The 14,519-nt window shown below is 45.7% G+C and overlaps 1 protein-coding gene across 1 annotated transcript in view; it reads right to left on the bottom strand.

Annotated features, from left to right (window-relative positions):
- LOC135385080 (venom metalloproteinase BumaMPs1-like) overlaps nt 1-14,519 on the bottom strand; it is a 177,992-nt gene that overhangs the window by 72,471 nt on the left and 91,002 nt on the right. The window contains exon 8 of the mRNA XM_064614258.1: nt 2,884-3,020. Within this exon, the coding sequence (XP_064470328.1) occupies nt 2,884-3,020 (137 nt within the window). The remainder of the gene's footprint in view (nt 1-2,883; nt 3,021-14,519) is intronic.

The raw sequence follows: 14,519 nt of genomic DNA, 5'->3' as shown, positions 1-14,519 counted from the left end.
GCTAATGTTTCTTCTACAATTATTACGCGTCGCATCTTCGAGCTCCATGAAACTGTTTTTCTTGAATCCCATGCGTGGGAGGGGGGTGGGGAAGAGAGGGCTGCAAAAAGCGAGCTCATACACGGCTCTGGTTGAGCTTGTCTGCTAACCCCATCACCCGTGGGATCAGTGCAGTACCTAGGAGACAGAAGTAGCCAGACAGAGTAGAACAATTTCAACGTTAATTCCAAATACGAAATAGTACCCTCATACGGAAGTACCTGAAAGTTCTTCTAGGGCTCTGGAACAATCCACCATCCTAACGCTTTGCAGCAGACGCCCTGCAACGATTTCTGACAGCCACAGGTTGTCAGGAATCGTTGAACAACAGTTGAGAAACAATCGTTGAGAAACAGTCACAGGCGGATCAGCAGGTCCTCGTTGCTCTCACCAACCTGGCAACCTTTCCACGTATTTTACCTCTACATATACCCCCTACACACACAAAAAAAGGAAAAAAGGCACGACAGAGAGAGTCTTTAAGTGTGGTCTACAATTCATACGAGCTGCAATACGACTCGAAAGGGAGATTTTTACCCAGGAAGGCGTCGGGGATGTCTTGTGGGCCATTTTTAGTACATGTCTAAATAACATCTAAAACTGTAGAGGTCCAATGTCTAATAAACGTATAACCCCGTGGAGGTCCAGTAGTCTTCCGAATTGAGGTGTCTACTAAACGTATAATCCAGTGGAGGTCTAGTAGACATCTAGATGCAGACATTCACTAAGCATCTAACCCCGTAGATGTCTACTAGACGTCTACTTTTAGACCTAGCCCTAAAGTCTCAACTTATCCCTGGGTTAGACTTCTATTATCCCACCATGTGCCACATGGGTTAACACGACCGCTAAGCACTCACTCATAAGCTTTCTTCGAGGTAAGCCGGTAGAAATCCGGGTAGAAATCCAGCGAGCCGGTAAGGAAGTATGAAGGAAATTGCCTGAGGGCGAAAGCCGACGATATTTCGAACAGAGACTGTTCCTGAAAAAGAACAATTTCTGTTCGAAATGTCGGCGGCTCTCATCCAGAGGCAATTCCCCATATTTTTCGAGGGAGTCGTTTGAAAGAATTGTGTATTTTTCTTTCCTTTTTCTTCAGTTTGCATTCCATCTTGACTGCTAACGAGAAGTGTAACAAGTAGGATCGACGAGTTGTTTCGTCCGAGAGACAGGTGAGTTTATGTTATTGCGTCTGCGATGAGTCGTTTACGGTGAGCGTCTATGTATCTTGCAGTATCGTACTCTAAGGGATGCGGTGTGTCGATCAAACGATGTCGGCGAACGTCTACCGGCAGGCAAAAATAGTTTACGCAGTCAGATCCAAGATTTGCGTACGGCAGGTTGACGACAGTGCAAATGCAGTGAAAACGAGACTTCAACCGAGGTTCAGACTGAGCGATGGTGAGACCTAGCGATCTGCGAATCGTTCGAAGCTTGCAATGAGTATTCGGCTCATCGGCCCAGCCTCTGCCTCCTGCAGTGAAAGCAGGGCAGGCGGCAAGACGCCCACACCTGCACTGGTGTCCACTACAAGATGGTAGCCGGGCGTACGGTCCCTTATGCAAAAGAAGCGGCAGTGATTCTCACCAGCCGCTAATGGTTGGGGCAGAGTTTCAAGTCCAGGAGCAAGGTGATTGGCAGTTGCTGCCTGCATCACCGAAAATACAGGGTACTTATAGTGGTTGGTTGGGAATGACAGCGGCGAACGGGCTTAGTTCCTAGACGATGTAGGACTCCGACGGAACGTAGCCGAAAGGCCGGCGAAAGCTGTTGAACGGAGCAACAGTCACCTTCTCTGCAAGTGCAACAAAAAGGCCGTGATGGTGCGCTTGGGACGCAGAGAGGCCGGCGACGGAGGGCGCGGTGTGACAGCACCGATGTCGCACGGTGCGGGGAGACCAGGCATATCGAGACCCCGATCCGTTATCTTCAGCAGGTCCTCAACGGCAGAGTGTGTGGTTGCTTCCAGGATCATTCGGATCTCACGGGGAAGGCACTGCAAGAGCTACACATGGAGAACGGAATCATCGATGGCGGCAGTCCTCATAAGCTCGCACATACGTCGCAACACACTGGGTGGAGGTGGTGGTGGTGGCGTGGTATTTCCGAGCGATCGACCTGCCTGCCGATAGGCCGACGGTCTCATCTCATGAAAGATGTTGCTGAGAATGACATTGTTCAGAGATAAACCTCATAAGCTGTCCCAGGAAGTCATACGATATCTCGTGGTGGGGATGACTAAGATCGTTGACTTCCGCATCTGCCTCAGGTGCCAAATAAACGCGAAAGCTTCAAAATAATGCAACGTCCTTCAGTTTGTACGTCAGTTAGGGTGAACCATGACTGGGGATCCCACGGCGAGTAGCATGACAACAACGGGAAGGTTTTATTGCCAACTGTAGGATGGGATTTAGGGCGAAGCGATTATCGTTCTAGGGACGATGGCGTCGAGCAGTGTCCCTCTCGAGCTATCAAGTACGAATCACAAAATTGTAGAGCTGGTTTTAACGATAGACTAAAGTGTGCGCACGAAAAGCGAAACTTCGGGCATGAATGGCAGAGACTGCGTGCCATGAGAGATTATGATCGCTGCGATGCGGCTGTATGCAGAAGGTTTGTACATTCTTATTAGGCAGTACATAATTTAGCAACTGATGCTGAATCTCTATTATCTCTATCTCTATCTAACTCTCTAAATCTCTATATAACTATCGTTAGTGTTAGTTTGCTGACGGTAAAGCCACTTTTATCCCAACGATGTGAAAACTGGTGATTCAAAATTCGTGGTTTTATCCGTGTGGTGGGAATATCTTACGTGTACGGAATGATAGACAAGATACGCACCCTGTGATTAAGATTGCAACGTCTTCTGTTCTTCCAGTTCTTATGTAGTAGTCCCGGAATCTCATCAACGTCTCTTGATCATGCATGTAGGTTTGACCGTCTCTAACGGTTTGTGACATAAGGTCCGAATTCCGTTCCTATTACGAAATGGAAAATGATTACAATCAGAAAAAAACATAATGCAAACAGTGTCATGCAAAAATTGTCATGCTCAGTGTCATATCGCCATTGATTACCAACAATCAATTAATATGCAGTATTGCGTGAAAACATAGAATATGACTTCAGAAGAAGTGTATCGCTGATAAGCTATAACGGTTGCGTTGGGAAGTGGCCCTTATTTCATTTCGATCTATTTACTCTAGCAGAAAATCCTGGGAGACGGAACGTCAGGGGGGGAGTGGGGAGAGTATATGCAAAAACTCAAGTTCGCATACAGTAACAATGTCAATGTCATGAAGCGCATTCGCGTTTTTCGCCAGATTGCCGCCGCATAGCGGTGAAACTCGGCACTAGCCGATCCAGGTTCACACGGCCAACCCCGCGTTCACCTGCGGAGTAATTGCTGCTTTTCGCGTGGCTCACTGAGCTGCACGTGTATTTTGCTGCTGAAATCATGGATGAAGGAACCAGTTCAGACAATGGCCAGCAAAACAAACCAAACGACTTTTGTTCTGTCCCACAATGCGACTATGCGCGCCGAGGGGACAGGAGCTTGTCCTTCCGCGATTTCTTCTTTCCACACATCGAATACCGCCTACTTTGACACATCCTCGGAAGAGATGGCTTGAGCGACTCAAAAGAAGCAATCCTGTTACATCGGCAGTTCTCGTGTGTGTGTGTGTGTGGCAAGCTCGGTACTGCCTACATATGTGATGAACGTTCTTTCTTTCCTTTCTTTTTTCTGAAGCACTCTTCTGTGCAGCTCACGTCAAGAAGAGAAGCAAGCCCTTGTCTAGGCAAAACAACACAAGTTTGTTTCAAAGTTCAATAGCCATTATGTGTAAGAAAGCGCAAGGGAAAGCGCGAAAACGTAGACCCAGTCCAGACCTGTACCAGCTCCCGTGGCTCAGCGGTTAGCGTGCTAGCCATGTCACGTCGAGACTGGGAGGTACCCGGGTTCGAATCCCGGTGGAGTTTTGTCTGGGGTTTTTCCTGGGTTTTCCTCAGACGCTTTCAGACATATGTCGGCACAGTTCCCCTAGAAGTCGGCCCAGGACGCATATTTCCCCAGGGCGTCAGTCGTGACGTTGCCCACATACGTGAGGCCGACAACGGCAAGCCCTTTCACCACCACCGCAGGTATGCTGGATGTGGTTATTGTTATTTGATTATGAGTTATTCTCGAAGCGTGGTGCCCACTTTCTATGTACATAAGTCCCACCTAACAAAAAATACCAAACGTTCTTTGTATGTCTCACGGGTGATACAATATGAACTAGCGGACATGATTGTTCAAGCACTGTCACCCACCGTTCATCTCTCGCTTTCCTGTGTCATTTTAGTTATTTCTAATGCACGGAGTATTCATATGAATCATGACTGTTTTTACAGCTGACTGTTCGTCATGAATACACGATTTTTCTATGGGCGGTCTAAGCCCATTCCAAGTGAGAGTGAGGACAGTGACCTTTCGGATGATGACACCGAATGTGAGTAAGCTTGACCTGTTCTTTCAGTATTTGCCTCGCGTTGCATAGTCAGGGATGGGGTACATAGGTCTGGGTGTCCTCAACGATGAACCTCCCCCCCCCCCCTAAGTTTGAAGTTGATTTTCTTTGCTCCCTTTGGGGCTCCGCTGACCGCAGAATAATGTGCCCTTCTAATAATTTTCAACACACACGTTGCGTAAAAGCAATTCCATAACGTGTCATTTTTAGAATAAATTGTGTATACAAGTGTCTCAGATTATTTATTCATCCTAGATGTGCCGGCACCACAGGCAAGCATATCTGAGTCCTCCTCGAGCTCAGAGAGCGAAGATGATGCCCCAGAAGTTTCTGCGGGACCCAATGGCCGTTCAATGTGGAAAGTTGGAACACTACAACGGACTGCTGACGACATCACCTTCAAGGGCCGTGGTAGTATGCCCGACAAGTTGCTCGGCCTTGACCTGCCTTATCAATATTTCAACTACTTCTTCACGAGGGATATGTTCTAGCATGTTGCTCGACACACAACGCTGTACTCAACTCAAATTAGGCCTGAGAGAGATCTGTCTATTTCGCCCAAGGAAGTGGAACAGTTCGTGGGTATCCTCGTCTCCATGGGCATAGTAAAGATGCCAAACACACGCAGTTACTGATCCAGGACCCTCGGTTTTGAGAAAGTCTCGAACGTCATGAGTGTGAACCCCTTTGAGGAAATAAAACGTTTCATAGATTTCAATGACAACACAACTTTCGATAAGGACGACCCCAACCGTGACAAACTGCAGAAGATAAGGCCACTCTTGGACAACGTGCTTGAACAATTCCGAACCATTCCCATGGATGAGAATCTATCCGTTGACGAGCAAATCGTGCCCTTCAAGGGACGGTCTGGATTCAAGAGATACAATCCAAAGGAACCTCACAAATGGGGTTATAAGATATACTTCATCTTCGGCGTCAGCGGATTTTCTTATGACTTCGATGTTGACACGGGCAAAGGGCCCCAGATATCGCACCAAGACCACGCAAACTTGGGGGCAAGTGCAAGTATTGTTGTGAGACTAGCGGCTGGCATTCCTCGACACTGTAATCATAAGCTGTATTTCGACAACTTTTTCAACAACCCTGACCTTCAGGTCGTCCTTGCCAAGGAAGGTATTCTCTGCTTGGGGACTGTACGCATCAACAGAGTGAAAAATTGCAACATGCTATCTGAGAAGCAACTAAAAGAAAAGGGTAGAGGTGCATACGTCGAAAAGACTGCCACTGTTGACGACACAGAGCTGTCCTGGTACACGTGGCTTGATAAGAAGCCAGTAAACATGCTTTCGACGTTCGCCGGGTCACAGCCAGTCGGAAATGCAAAGCGTTGGTCCGCGAAAGAGAAAAAGTACATCACTGTTAAATGTCCACACGTCATATCCGTGTACAACGCACATATGGGGGGTGTAGGCCTCCTCGACTCTCTGCTGGGACTTTACAGAATCAAGCTTCGGTCCAAGAAATGGTACTTGCGCATGTTTTGCCATTTCGTTGACCTGTGCACCGTCAATGCCTGGATCGTCAATGCCGAAGGTTGAAGAAGGAAGGTGGCGGGAAGAAACTTGCAGAATTCAAAGCCGAGGTTACACACGCACTCTGCCACTGCCAAGCTCGAGGGACACCAAAGAGAGGAAAGCCATGCGAGTCAATTGAAAACAAGCTAGAAGTGAAACGACACAGCGGACGTTGCGTCCTAGTGCCATGTCAAGATATCGGGAGGGATGATGTAGCGCATTGGGCAACATGGAGCCCAGATCGTCAGCGCTGCAAGGTACCAGGATGCCGCGGAATCTCTTCTATTCAGTGCAAGAAGTGCTGTGTCCACACTTGTTTCACGCGGGACCGGAACTGTTTTGAAACATTTCACACAGAATAACGTGTGTGGCGTTACTAGTACGGAATATAAGAGTGACATCAACACCGAATTTGTTTGAAATAAATATATTCTTACTCAGAATACCTAGTGTCTGTAACTGGGGACTTCTTTACCCCGGACGGCATGATGTAACAAATATGATACGCACACAAATTTGGTCAGCAGAGCGCATACAATGTGGTTTCTGGCGAAAAATTCCGAATGCCTCACTTAGTATTAGGTCGTACCACACGGGAAAAAAATATTTTTTGCAGAAAACAAAATCATGAAATACAGGGTTTCCCCAAAACATGGTAACCAGCAACACACCCTGTAAATTCTAAACTACATTCCTATCTGCGCTACAGACTTAGAAGGTGTTACCTGTAAGACAGCATCACGACAGCTGTCGTGTGCTTGCATGTCTCTGACATTCCTGCAGTGCAGGACTCTCGCTGTTTGCTATTTCGGCATCGCGACAAGTAAACGTGAAATTCGCCTTTACGAAGTGTGTTTCATCAAACACGACGGAACTTCGGAATTAATACGCGAGAACTAATGTCTTCTCGTTGGAAAACTCGGTTACGCCGGCCAGTAATAAAAGAGCAATATTTAATATTCGTTCGCCGTCAACGATTCCAGAATCAACATTGCGGTTCAGCATTGCGGAAACCTGAAAATCGAAACTAAGCGACAACCTGGATACGTCCGCCATGTTGCAGTTTAAAAGCACCTCCTACAAGTCATGTAGAGCGCGAATAGGCGATATTGTGCGGCACTACTAATGCGCTGAAGGAGTGTCTGGAAGAAATGTCCGCTTGGACGGAATACAGGTTGCAGCTTAGTTCGTGATCAAGACGACCAGAAATAAAATGAGCATGCATAAGTATGACGAGCTTGTGAGTGAAAGATAATAGTTCAGGGCTTTACATCGTGAGACAGCCTTGATGAATGGTAGAAATGGTGAGAACGGGACATCGATGGTGGAAGATAAAGGTAAGAAGATAAAAATGAAGATAAAACAAGCCGCCATTTCTCAAAGAGAGGGGTCGCGTTGTGCTTTTTTATGACAATTTATAACCAATTTGCGCTCTTGACTCACAATCCCTCCAGACTACAGCATGTACAAATAACTTCACACAACGGTGCTCTCCACATTCCCTCCAGAGGACACCTCTCCAAGGACTGACAAAACCCACAAACAATAGAACGCTAAGCCGGGTGTGAAGATTACTCGGCTGAGTAGTTTGGAAACATGTGACTTTCTTTTTAGTCATCACCCCGGAGACAACGGCTAACAACTGAGCAGTGAGTGGCTCATTTGGAGTAATTTTTAGAGCAATTAATTTCGGTTTACATATCTTATGCTTGGTGCAGAGACCAACGTGCTCGTTCGCTCATCTATCCCACTGTCAATTACATGTACATCAGCCCTAGTAGCACACATTGTTGCCGTCACGTTGAAGCAACACCACAAATGTTGTCCAATGTGGAGCACTGTTTTGCAACATTCGTTAACATTATTATAATATTATCAAACTTGGGCCAATGTTACTATTCATTTTACGATGTTCTTGTGACGTGACAGTGCAATGCTCCTCCAATGTTGCTATGGAACAGTGTTTAAACCTTCGAGCAACAGTACTCTTCTAAGCACCTGACCGTAACATATAGTCGCGCAATATTTTGCGAGACAGTTGTGAATATCTTACCTCAAACATAGCTCGAACGTGGGTAATGTCCCCTTTATTGCCAGCAACGATGCTGTAGAACATTTCCTCAACATTGAGAGAGCGTCCCAGCCACATTCCTCCAACACAAATAAAACATAGAGGGAACGTTTGTGTTATGTTGCTGCAGCATTGAGACAGCGTCACAATCACATTCCGTCAACGAGACAACATTTGTGTTATGCTGCCGTAACATTGAGACAGCGTTACAGTAATATTTTTCCAACACAAATAGAACATTGAGGCACATTTGTGTTACGTTGCTGCAACATTGAGACAGGGTTACAGCTATATATTTCCAACCAAAAATACAATATTAAGGCAGCATTTGTGTCACGTTGCTGCAACATTGAGAAAGGATTACAGCCATGATATTTTCCCAACACAAATGCAATATTGAGGAAACATTTGTGTTCCCTTTCTGCAACGTAGAGACAGCGTTACAGTCATATTTCTCCAAGACAAATACAATCAATGTGGAGGCAATATTTGCGTTCTATTTCTGCAACACTAAGACAGCGTTACAGCCACATTAGCTCAGTGCAAATGCAATACGAAGGCAACATTAGTCTTATGTTTCTGCAATGTACAAACAGCGTTACATCCATATTTCTCCAACACAAATACAATGTGGAAGCAACATTTGCATTGTATTTTTGCAACATTTAGACAGCATTACAGCGATGTTTACTGGAAAATAAATACGACGTTTCAGGCATCATATTCGGAATGTGTCCAGGTTTTGTGAGGGGGCCTCGTCCATTCCTCTCAGTTAATATCCCATGTAGTACAAGTCCGACTTAAAAACATGGTATTCGACAGGAAGGGATGTCAGGAATGTTATTTGATACAGTTGACTCGTTATGATACATGGGTAAATTGCAAGTATGCATAATCGTCATCGTTACATATGCTTTACGTCCCAGTACACCTAATGAAAGTACCCCAACAGTTTGTGTTTCAGTATATGCTCCATCCAGTGGGACGCCCAAGCGGTTTCCCCAGCAGAGCTACCCCCATCGGTAGCTCTCCTGCTTGGTGGCGATACGGGTTTCCCCCAACCCCAATCAGGCGGGAGGGGCACGGCTCTTAGGTAGTCACGAATCGAAAAATGTGTACATACGGTGTAGCAATGTTGTTGCAGTGTTGTGTACACGTTGCTCGGGTGTTACGAATGAATGTTGCAAATGAAGGTCATGGACATTGGTGACGTTTGGGCAATGTTGCAGTATGACATTGATGAAATGCTGCCATGCCTTTGTTCTGTTTTCAACAAATATGGATGTAGCGCTTTACAATGTTGCACGAACGTTGCATAACTGTTGCGTAAATGTTGTGTTGTGTTAAATAAATATGGCTGTAGCGTTGTCATAATATAGCGAAAACATTACCCAAATGTTGCCACAGCATTGTGTGTGCGTTCAAGAACATTGCTGTAACAGTGTCACAATATTGTGGAAACATGCCGGAAACGTTACCTCAATATTCTATTTGCGTTGGGGAAACATGGTTCTAGTGCTGTCAGAATGCTGCAGAAATTTTTTTCCAGCTCCGTTGCTGCAATCGATTTTCAAAATGACATTAGCCACGTTTCTGCGACGTTTGAGTAAAACATTACCACAACGTTCCGGCAACAAATTGTGCTACTAGGGAGCCTGGTTCACGTACGGCGGTGGCGGAAGATAAGGAACAGACGACAAACGAGAAGCTTCGGTGCATTCGCCGTCATCACTATAAAGGTGCGCTTTGCGGCGGGTCCTTATCTTTTGTCACCCCTGTCGACGTGTTGTAGTCGTCAGCATGCAGAAGCCCGCGGCACCAAGTCCAGCCAAAGACAAGCACGAGGCTTGCGGAGAAGTTAGAGGCTCGCACAGAGCTGCTTTGGACATGGAAGGGACAGAGCCTTGGATCTGCTTGGAAACCAGGACGGACCCTAACATATTTTGGTTTGCTAAACCTCGGCCTCTGCCTTCATCTCCGCTTTTACTACTACCGTGTGTGAACCAGGCAGACGAACACATAATTGGAAGGCGGATAGCTGAGCGCAAGAGGGTATCGGTATGGTGCTCCGCCCAACAAATATGTAAATCGAAGCAAATTAATTGTGCTCTACTAAGTATCGATACGTCTATGTTTTCTGTAACCTTTTTTTTTTCGCTGGCTAGTTCCATCTCAAATTAAACAATCCGGTACACTTGATGTCTCGAATGAACGAGAAAAAAATATATGTTGAAGCCATCGGTGAGTTAGGACGCTTTCGGAATCCTCTGCGCTGCGTGGTTCGGGAAATAGGAGAGGAGGAAAAAACTGCCTGTCAGAAGACAATTTCGTCGCGCGCAAGTTTGAGAGTTCCCTACAAGGCTATTTATTGTTGCAATGTAGTATTTTTTTATGTGGCTTTAGACCACTTAGGGCACAATAGGCTCATTGGTTGGCAGTGCTGTGTCAGTTTTTATTTGTATGCTTGTAATGCTTGCAATAAATATGCTTGTTTATAATCACCCTGAAAAGATATACCTCTTACAAAGATGTAAAAGCATTCTGTTCTTCACGGGTTCCCAGCACTCGCAATGCATGTGTGACACACCGCAAAAAAGTCCTAACATATCTGGTTGCTCGACAGTCTATATTCAGCGATTACAACACTGTTATGAACATAAATGCTCAGAACGGCTCCAAACTGTAGCAATTACTTTCTTGAGCAGACAGAAGTTGAAAGACCCTCTGGAAAATTCGATTTTGCAACACGCGGGACATGGGGCCAGCGCTTGAATGCGCTCCGCGCTTGAGGGTGGCAAAAAATTCACAGTGCGCCTACCGATCAAGTCCGAATTTTGATTTTTCTTCTCTGCATAGTCTAAGGGACTACCTACAACGTATAAAATTTTCGAGGCATGTTTTTTGTGTTTTTTTTTAGATAAATGCTTCCGAAATTCGTCACTTTTCTGTGCTCTTGTGCTGCTTAAAGAGGTATCGCTCACGTTCTGTACAGAGTAGAGTAACAAATTGTATACAATTCGATAGCCCCATCAATGACAAATTAAACGGCATCAAGCTCAATCTTATCTGTTTTTTCCACCGCCCGCAAAGTTGCAGTGAATATGGTGCTTTTTGGCGCTTTGAGTCAACTTTGATATTTTTTTGCAGACAAACAAAAACCCACACAGCACTGCCAATCCAGCAGCCTATTGTGCCCTAGGTGGTCTCAAGCCAGATCAAGAAATTACTACAATGCGACAATAAATAGCCTTGTAGGGAACGCTCAAACCTGCGCGCGACGAAATCGTCTTCTGAGAGGCCAGTTTTTTCGTCCTCTCCTATTTCCCAAACCGCGCAGTGCAGAGAATTCCGAGATCGTTTATTTCTCCTAACGCACCGATGGCTTCAACATATATTTTTTTTTTCCGTTCATTCGAGACATCAAGTGTACCGGACGGTTCGATTTGAGATGGAACTAGCCCGCTGAAAATTCCAGTTGGTAAAACAGAGGCCCCGAATGCGCAAAGTAATATTTAAAAATTTGAAATTCTATTTAATTAATGAGCGTATGCATATGAGCCACTCACTGCTTAGAGTGTTGAGAGAGAGAGAGAGTTGAGAGAGAGAGTAGAGCTATGAGGCCCGTGTTTACAGCGCATGCGTATTTGAAGGTTACATGACTCGGAGGCATGGCGACCGATAGGCCTTATCTACGGAACGTCGCAATTTTCTCGGCGAATTGCAAGCAAGTTTTCACACGTAAAGCTACTAGAAGCGTTCGTAAGGCGGATTCTCTCTCAAAACCAGGGCTCGGAACCGTTATTTTTTGGGGTTCGGTTCAAGTTCCGGCTTAAGTTTATCGGCTCGGTTTGGGTTCGGGTTCAGCGCAATGAAAATAACGGTTAGGACCGATATTAATCGGTTCGACACGGTTTACGCGTGCTGCACAGATCAGTGTACCACATGTGAGAGGTAATATCAGGTTCCGGCGATGGCTTGCTCCTCGTTCCTACCTCTTACTCCCTCGCCTCTACACTTCGTGGGTACAAAGAACCATACAGTTCACAGCAGATCATCCTTTACTCTACCGAAAAGTGCTAGGAAATGGCGTACAGCATACCATCGAATTCCATTGCAAAAGGCTATAGTCAATTTCTAAGGGAAAAAAGGGAAAAAAGCGGTCACGCGGAAGATAGGGGTATCTCAGAGTCGCGTCCGCAGGCCGGCACGCTGTTCCCCGTCGAAAAGAGGGCGAGTGGCCTCTCCTGTGTTTCCTTCCTCCATACTCTGGACCACACGCCAACCTCTTTCCCGTGGTCACTAGAGGTCTGCATTGCTTGTGGATATCACTGTGAACTATTAAAACTTACGTCGCCTTCACACTGCGACCCTGGACGAAAGGAAGCATCTGAGACAACAACGCAAAGTGTAGCTGTCGTGTACCACATCTATTCTTTTCTTTTTCTTTTTTGCATCTCGAGTCACCAAGATGTGCAGGGATGTCGTAAACGTTTTTGGAGGTGAGGCTGTAGGAGGTGAATGGACTCACCACTTCTTGGTTTATCAATTTGTCCGCTCTATGAATTCTGCAAAATTCTGAGATATGCAGGGAACTGGTGCACGGCAGTCAAGTGAGAAAGCATAGGCATTTTTTTTTTTCGTCTGGCGGACCCGTTACCGCATCATACGTTTTCAGTTTGATTTAAACTAGGGTAGTTTCAAGCCGGTCTAGCGCGGAGCAGCTGTGTATGAGCCTTTCGAGAAAGAACTAAAAAAAAAAGTTTTCGCTAGATGTTGTTGCCTAGTTTTCAAGACGAAATTGCTCAAATTAAGTAAAAATAATATTCCCAGGCAGCACAGGCCATCCGCGCACAATGGTGACGTGGCTGGGGAGCGATCCGACTTTGTCGGATCCCGTCGTCGGTTGATATGACGCTCTGCCACACCGGACCACTAAAGACCTGAAGTGGGAATGCGATGAACTCAGGGTAGTGCCCGAAGGCTTCCAGCGAGCATCCGATTCGCTGTTTCCCCTCTCCCGCCCGGTATTTTTACCCAACATCTACATATTAGAATGTATTTCAATAATCACATCATGTTTCACAGTGAAAAGTTTTATTGATGACACTGAAACACTCAATATAGGTGTGACTTTGCAAGATTCTTTTGTCAATGCGAGTTCATGGTGTATGCACGAGTGGATGTCTTCTGTGAGCCTCATGGTCACCGTCTTCATCCCCAGTGCCTGCGAAATAGCGGCTAGCTGGCAGTAGATTTCTTACAGGGTCACATCTCTGTACCGTGTTTGTAGTACTTGTAAAAGAGTAATAAAAAAGAAACATGCTGCTTTGCGTTGCAATCGGCATTGGTAATTTAGCCACACCAACGACATACAGAAGGAGTAAAGAGCAATTTGACACCTCAGGGCCACGATATGTGTTATATGACAGACAGCTTGGTGCTAACAGAAACGTGACAAACGCCAACTTAGGACAACTCAGTTTGCACAAGAAAAACAACTGACTGAAAAATTCTGAACAGTGAAAACAATAGCAATTTGTCAACAAGAAGCCTTTCTGATACATTGGCTTTCTAGCTATGAAACCTTGCTATATATTGCTATGGATACCCCAAGTATTTTTAAAACAAACAGAACACAACACACCAGATAGTACTTCTTGCGAGCAAACATCACGGCGAGATAGGTTCACAGGGTTGTAACCGAAGTGTAGGTCGCATTCTAAAAGAGGAATGTAGCTTCGGGTCAGGGTTACATTGTTCGAAGAGTGCACCACACCGCAAGACACAAACATTATTGAATACAGAGCAAATACAGTTACCGTTGTCAGCATGCCATGACAAGATCTGCTAGAAAGCTCTTCACCATCAGAAGAAAGGCTCTGAGGCAGAAATCTCGTGATGTCCGCTTCACCGGTACCCTCCATCAGGGCACTGATTCCTTTTCGCACGGCACGGTAATGTGCCCAGTGTTACACTCTGAATTGAAGATCACAATTGCCATTGGTCATTATGCGTCATATAGCGCGGAGGGATTACTGCAGAATAATTTATTCACTAACGAACTTGTTGTTCTTTGTAACTTTACTATACTTCGCATAACCACGAAAACTTGTCTTCAGCTGAGGTTATCTAGGCTTCTAGTTTTGTGGGCACCCAGGTGTTGGAAGCGCAGCTGCAGCTGGGAGTCAACCAGAAGAAATGGTCATATTTCGTCTGAAGTCAAATAAACGTGTCTTGCCCAGCGCTCAGGCTTGCATGTCATGGACTCGATTTTCCTCCATCTGTTTATTATCAGCGGATGAATCAAATGCATTATACATGCGCTTCCACATTGCTTTGAACGAAATTTTCTTCAAA

The sequence above is a fragment of the Ornithodoros turicata genome, chromosome 1 (genome assembly GCF_037126465.1).
Source record: "Ornithodoros turicata isolate Travis chromosome 1, ASM3712646v1, whole genome shotgun sequence".
Classification (NCBI taxonomy): domain Eukaryota; kingdom Metazoa; phylum Arthropoda; class Arachnida; order Ixodida; family Argasidae; genus Ornithodoros; species Ornithodoros turicata.
The sequence above is the reverse complement of the archived record's forward strand: the minus strand, read 5'-3'. Positions and strand labels throughout refer to the sequence as shown.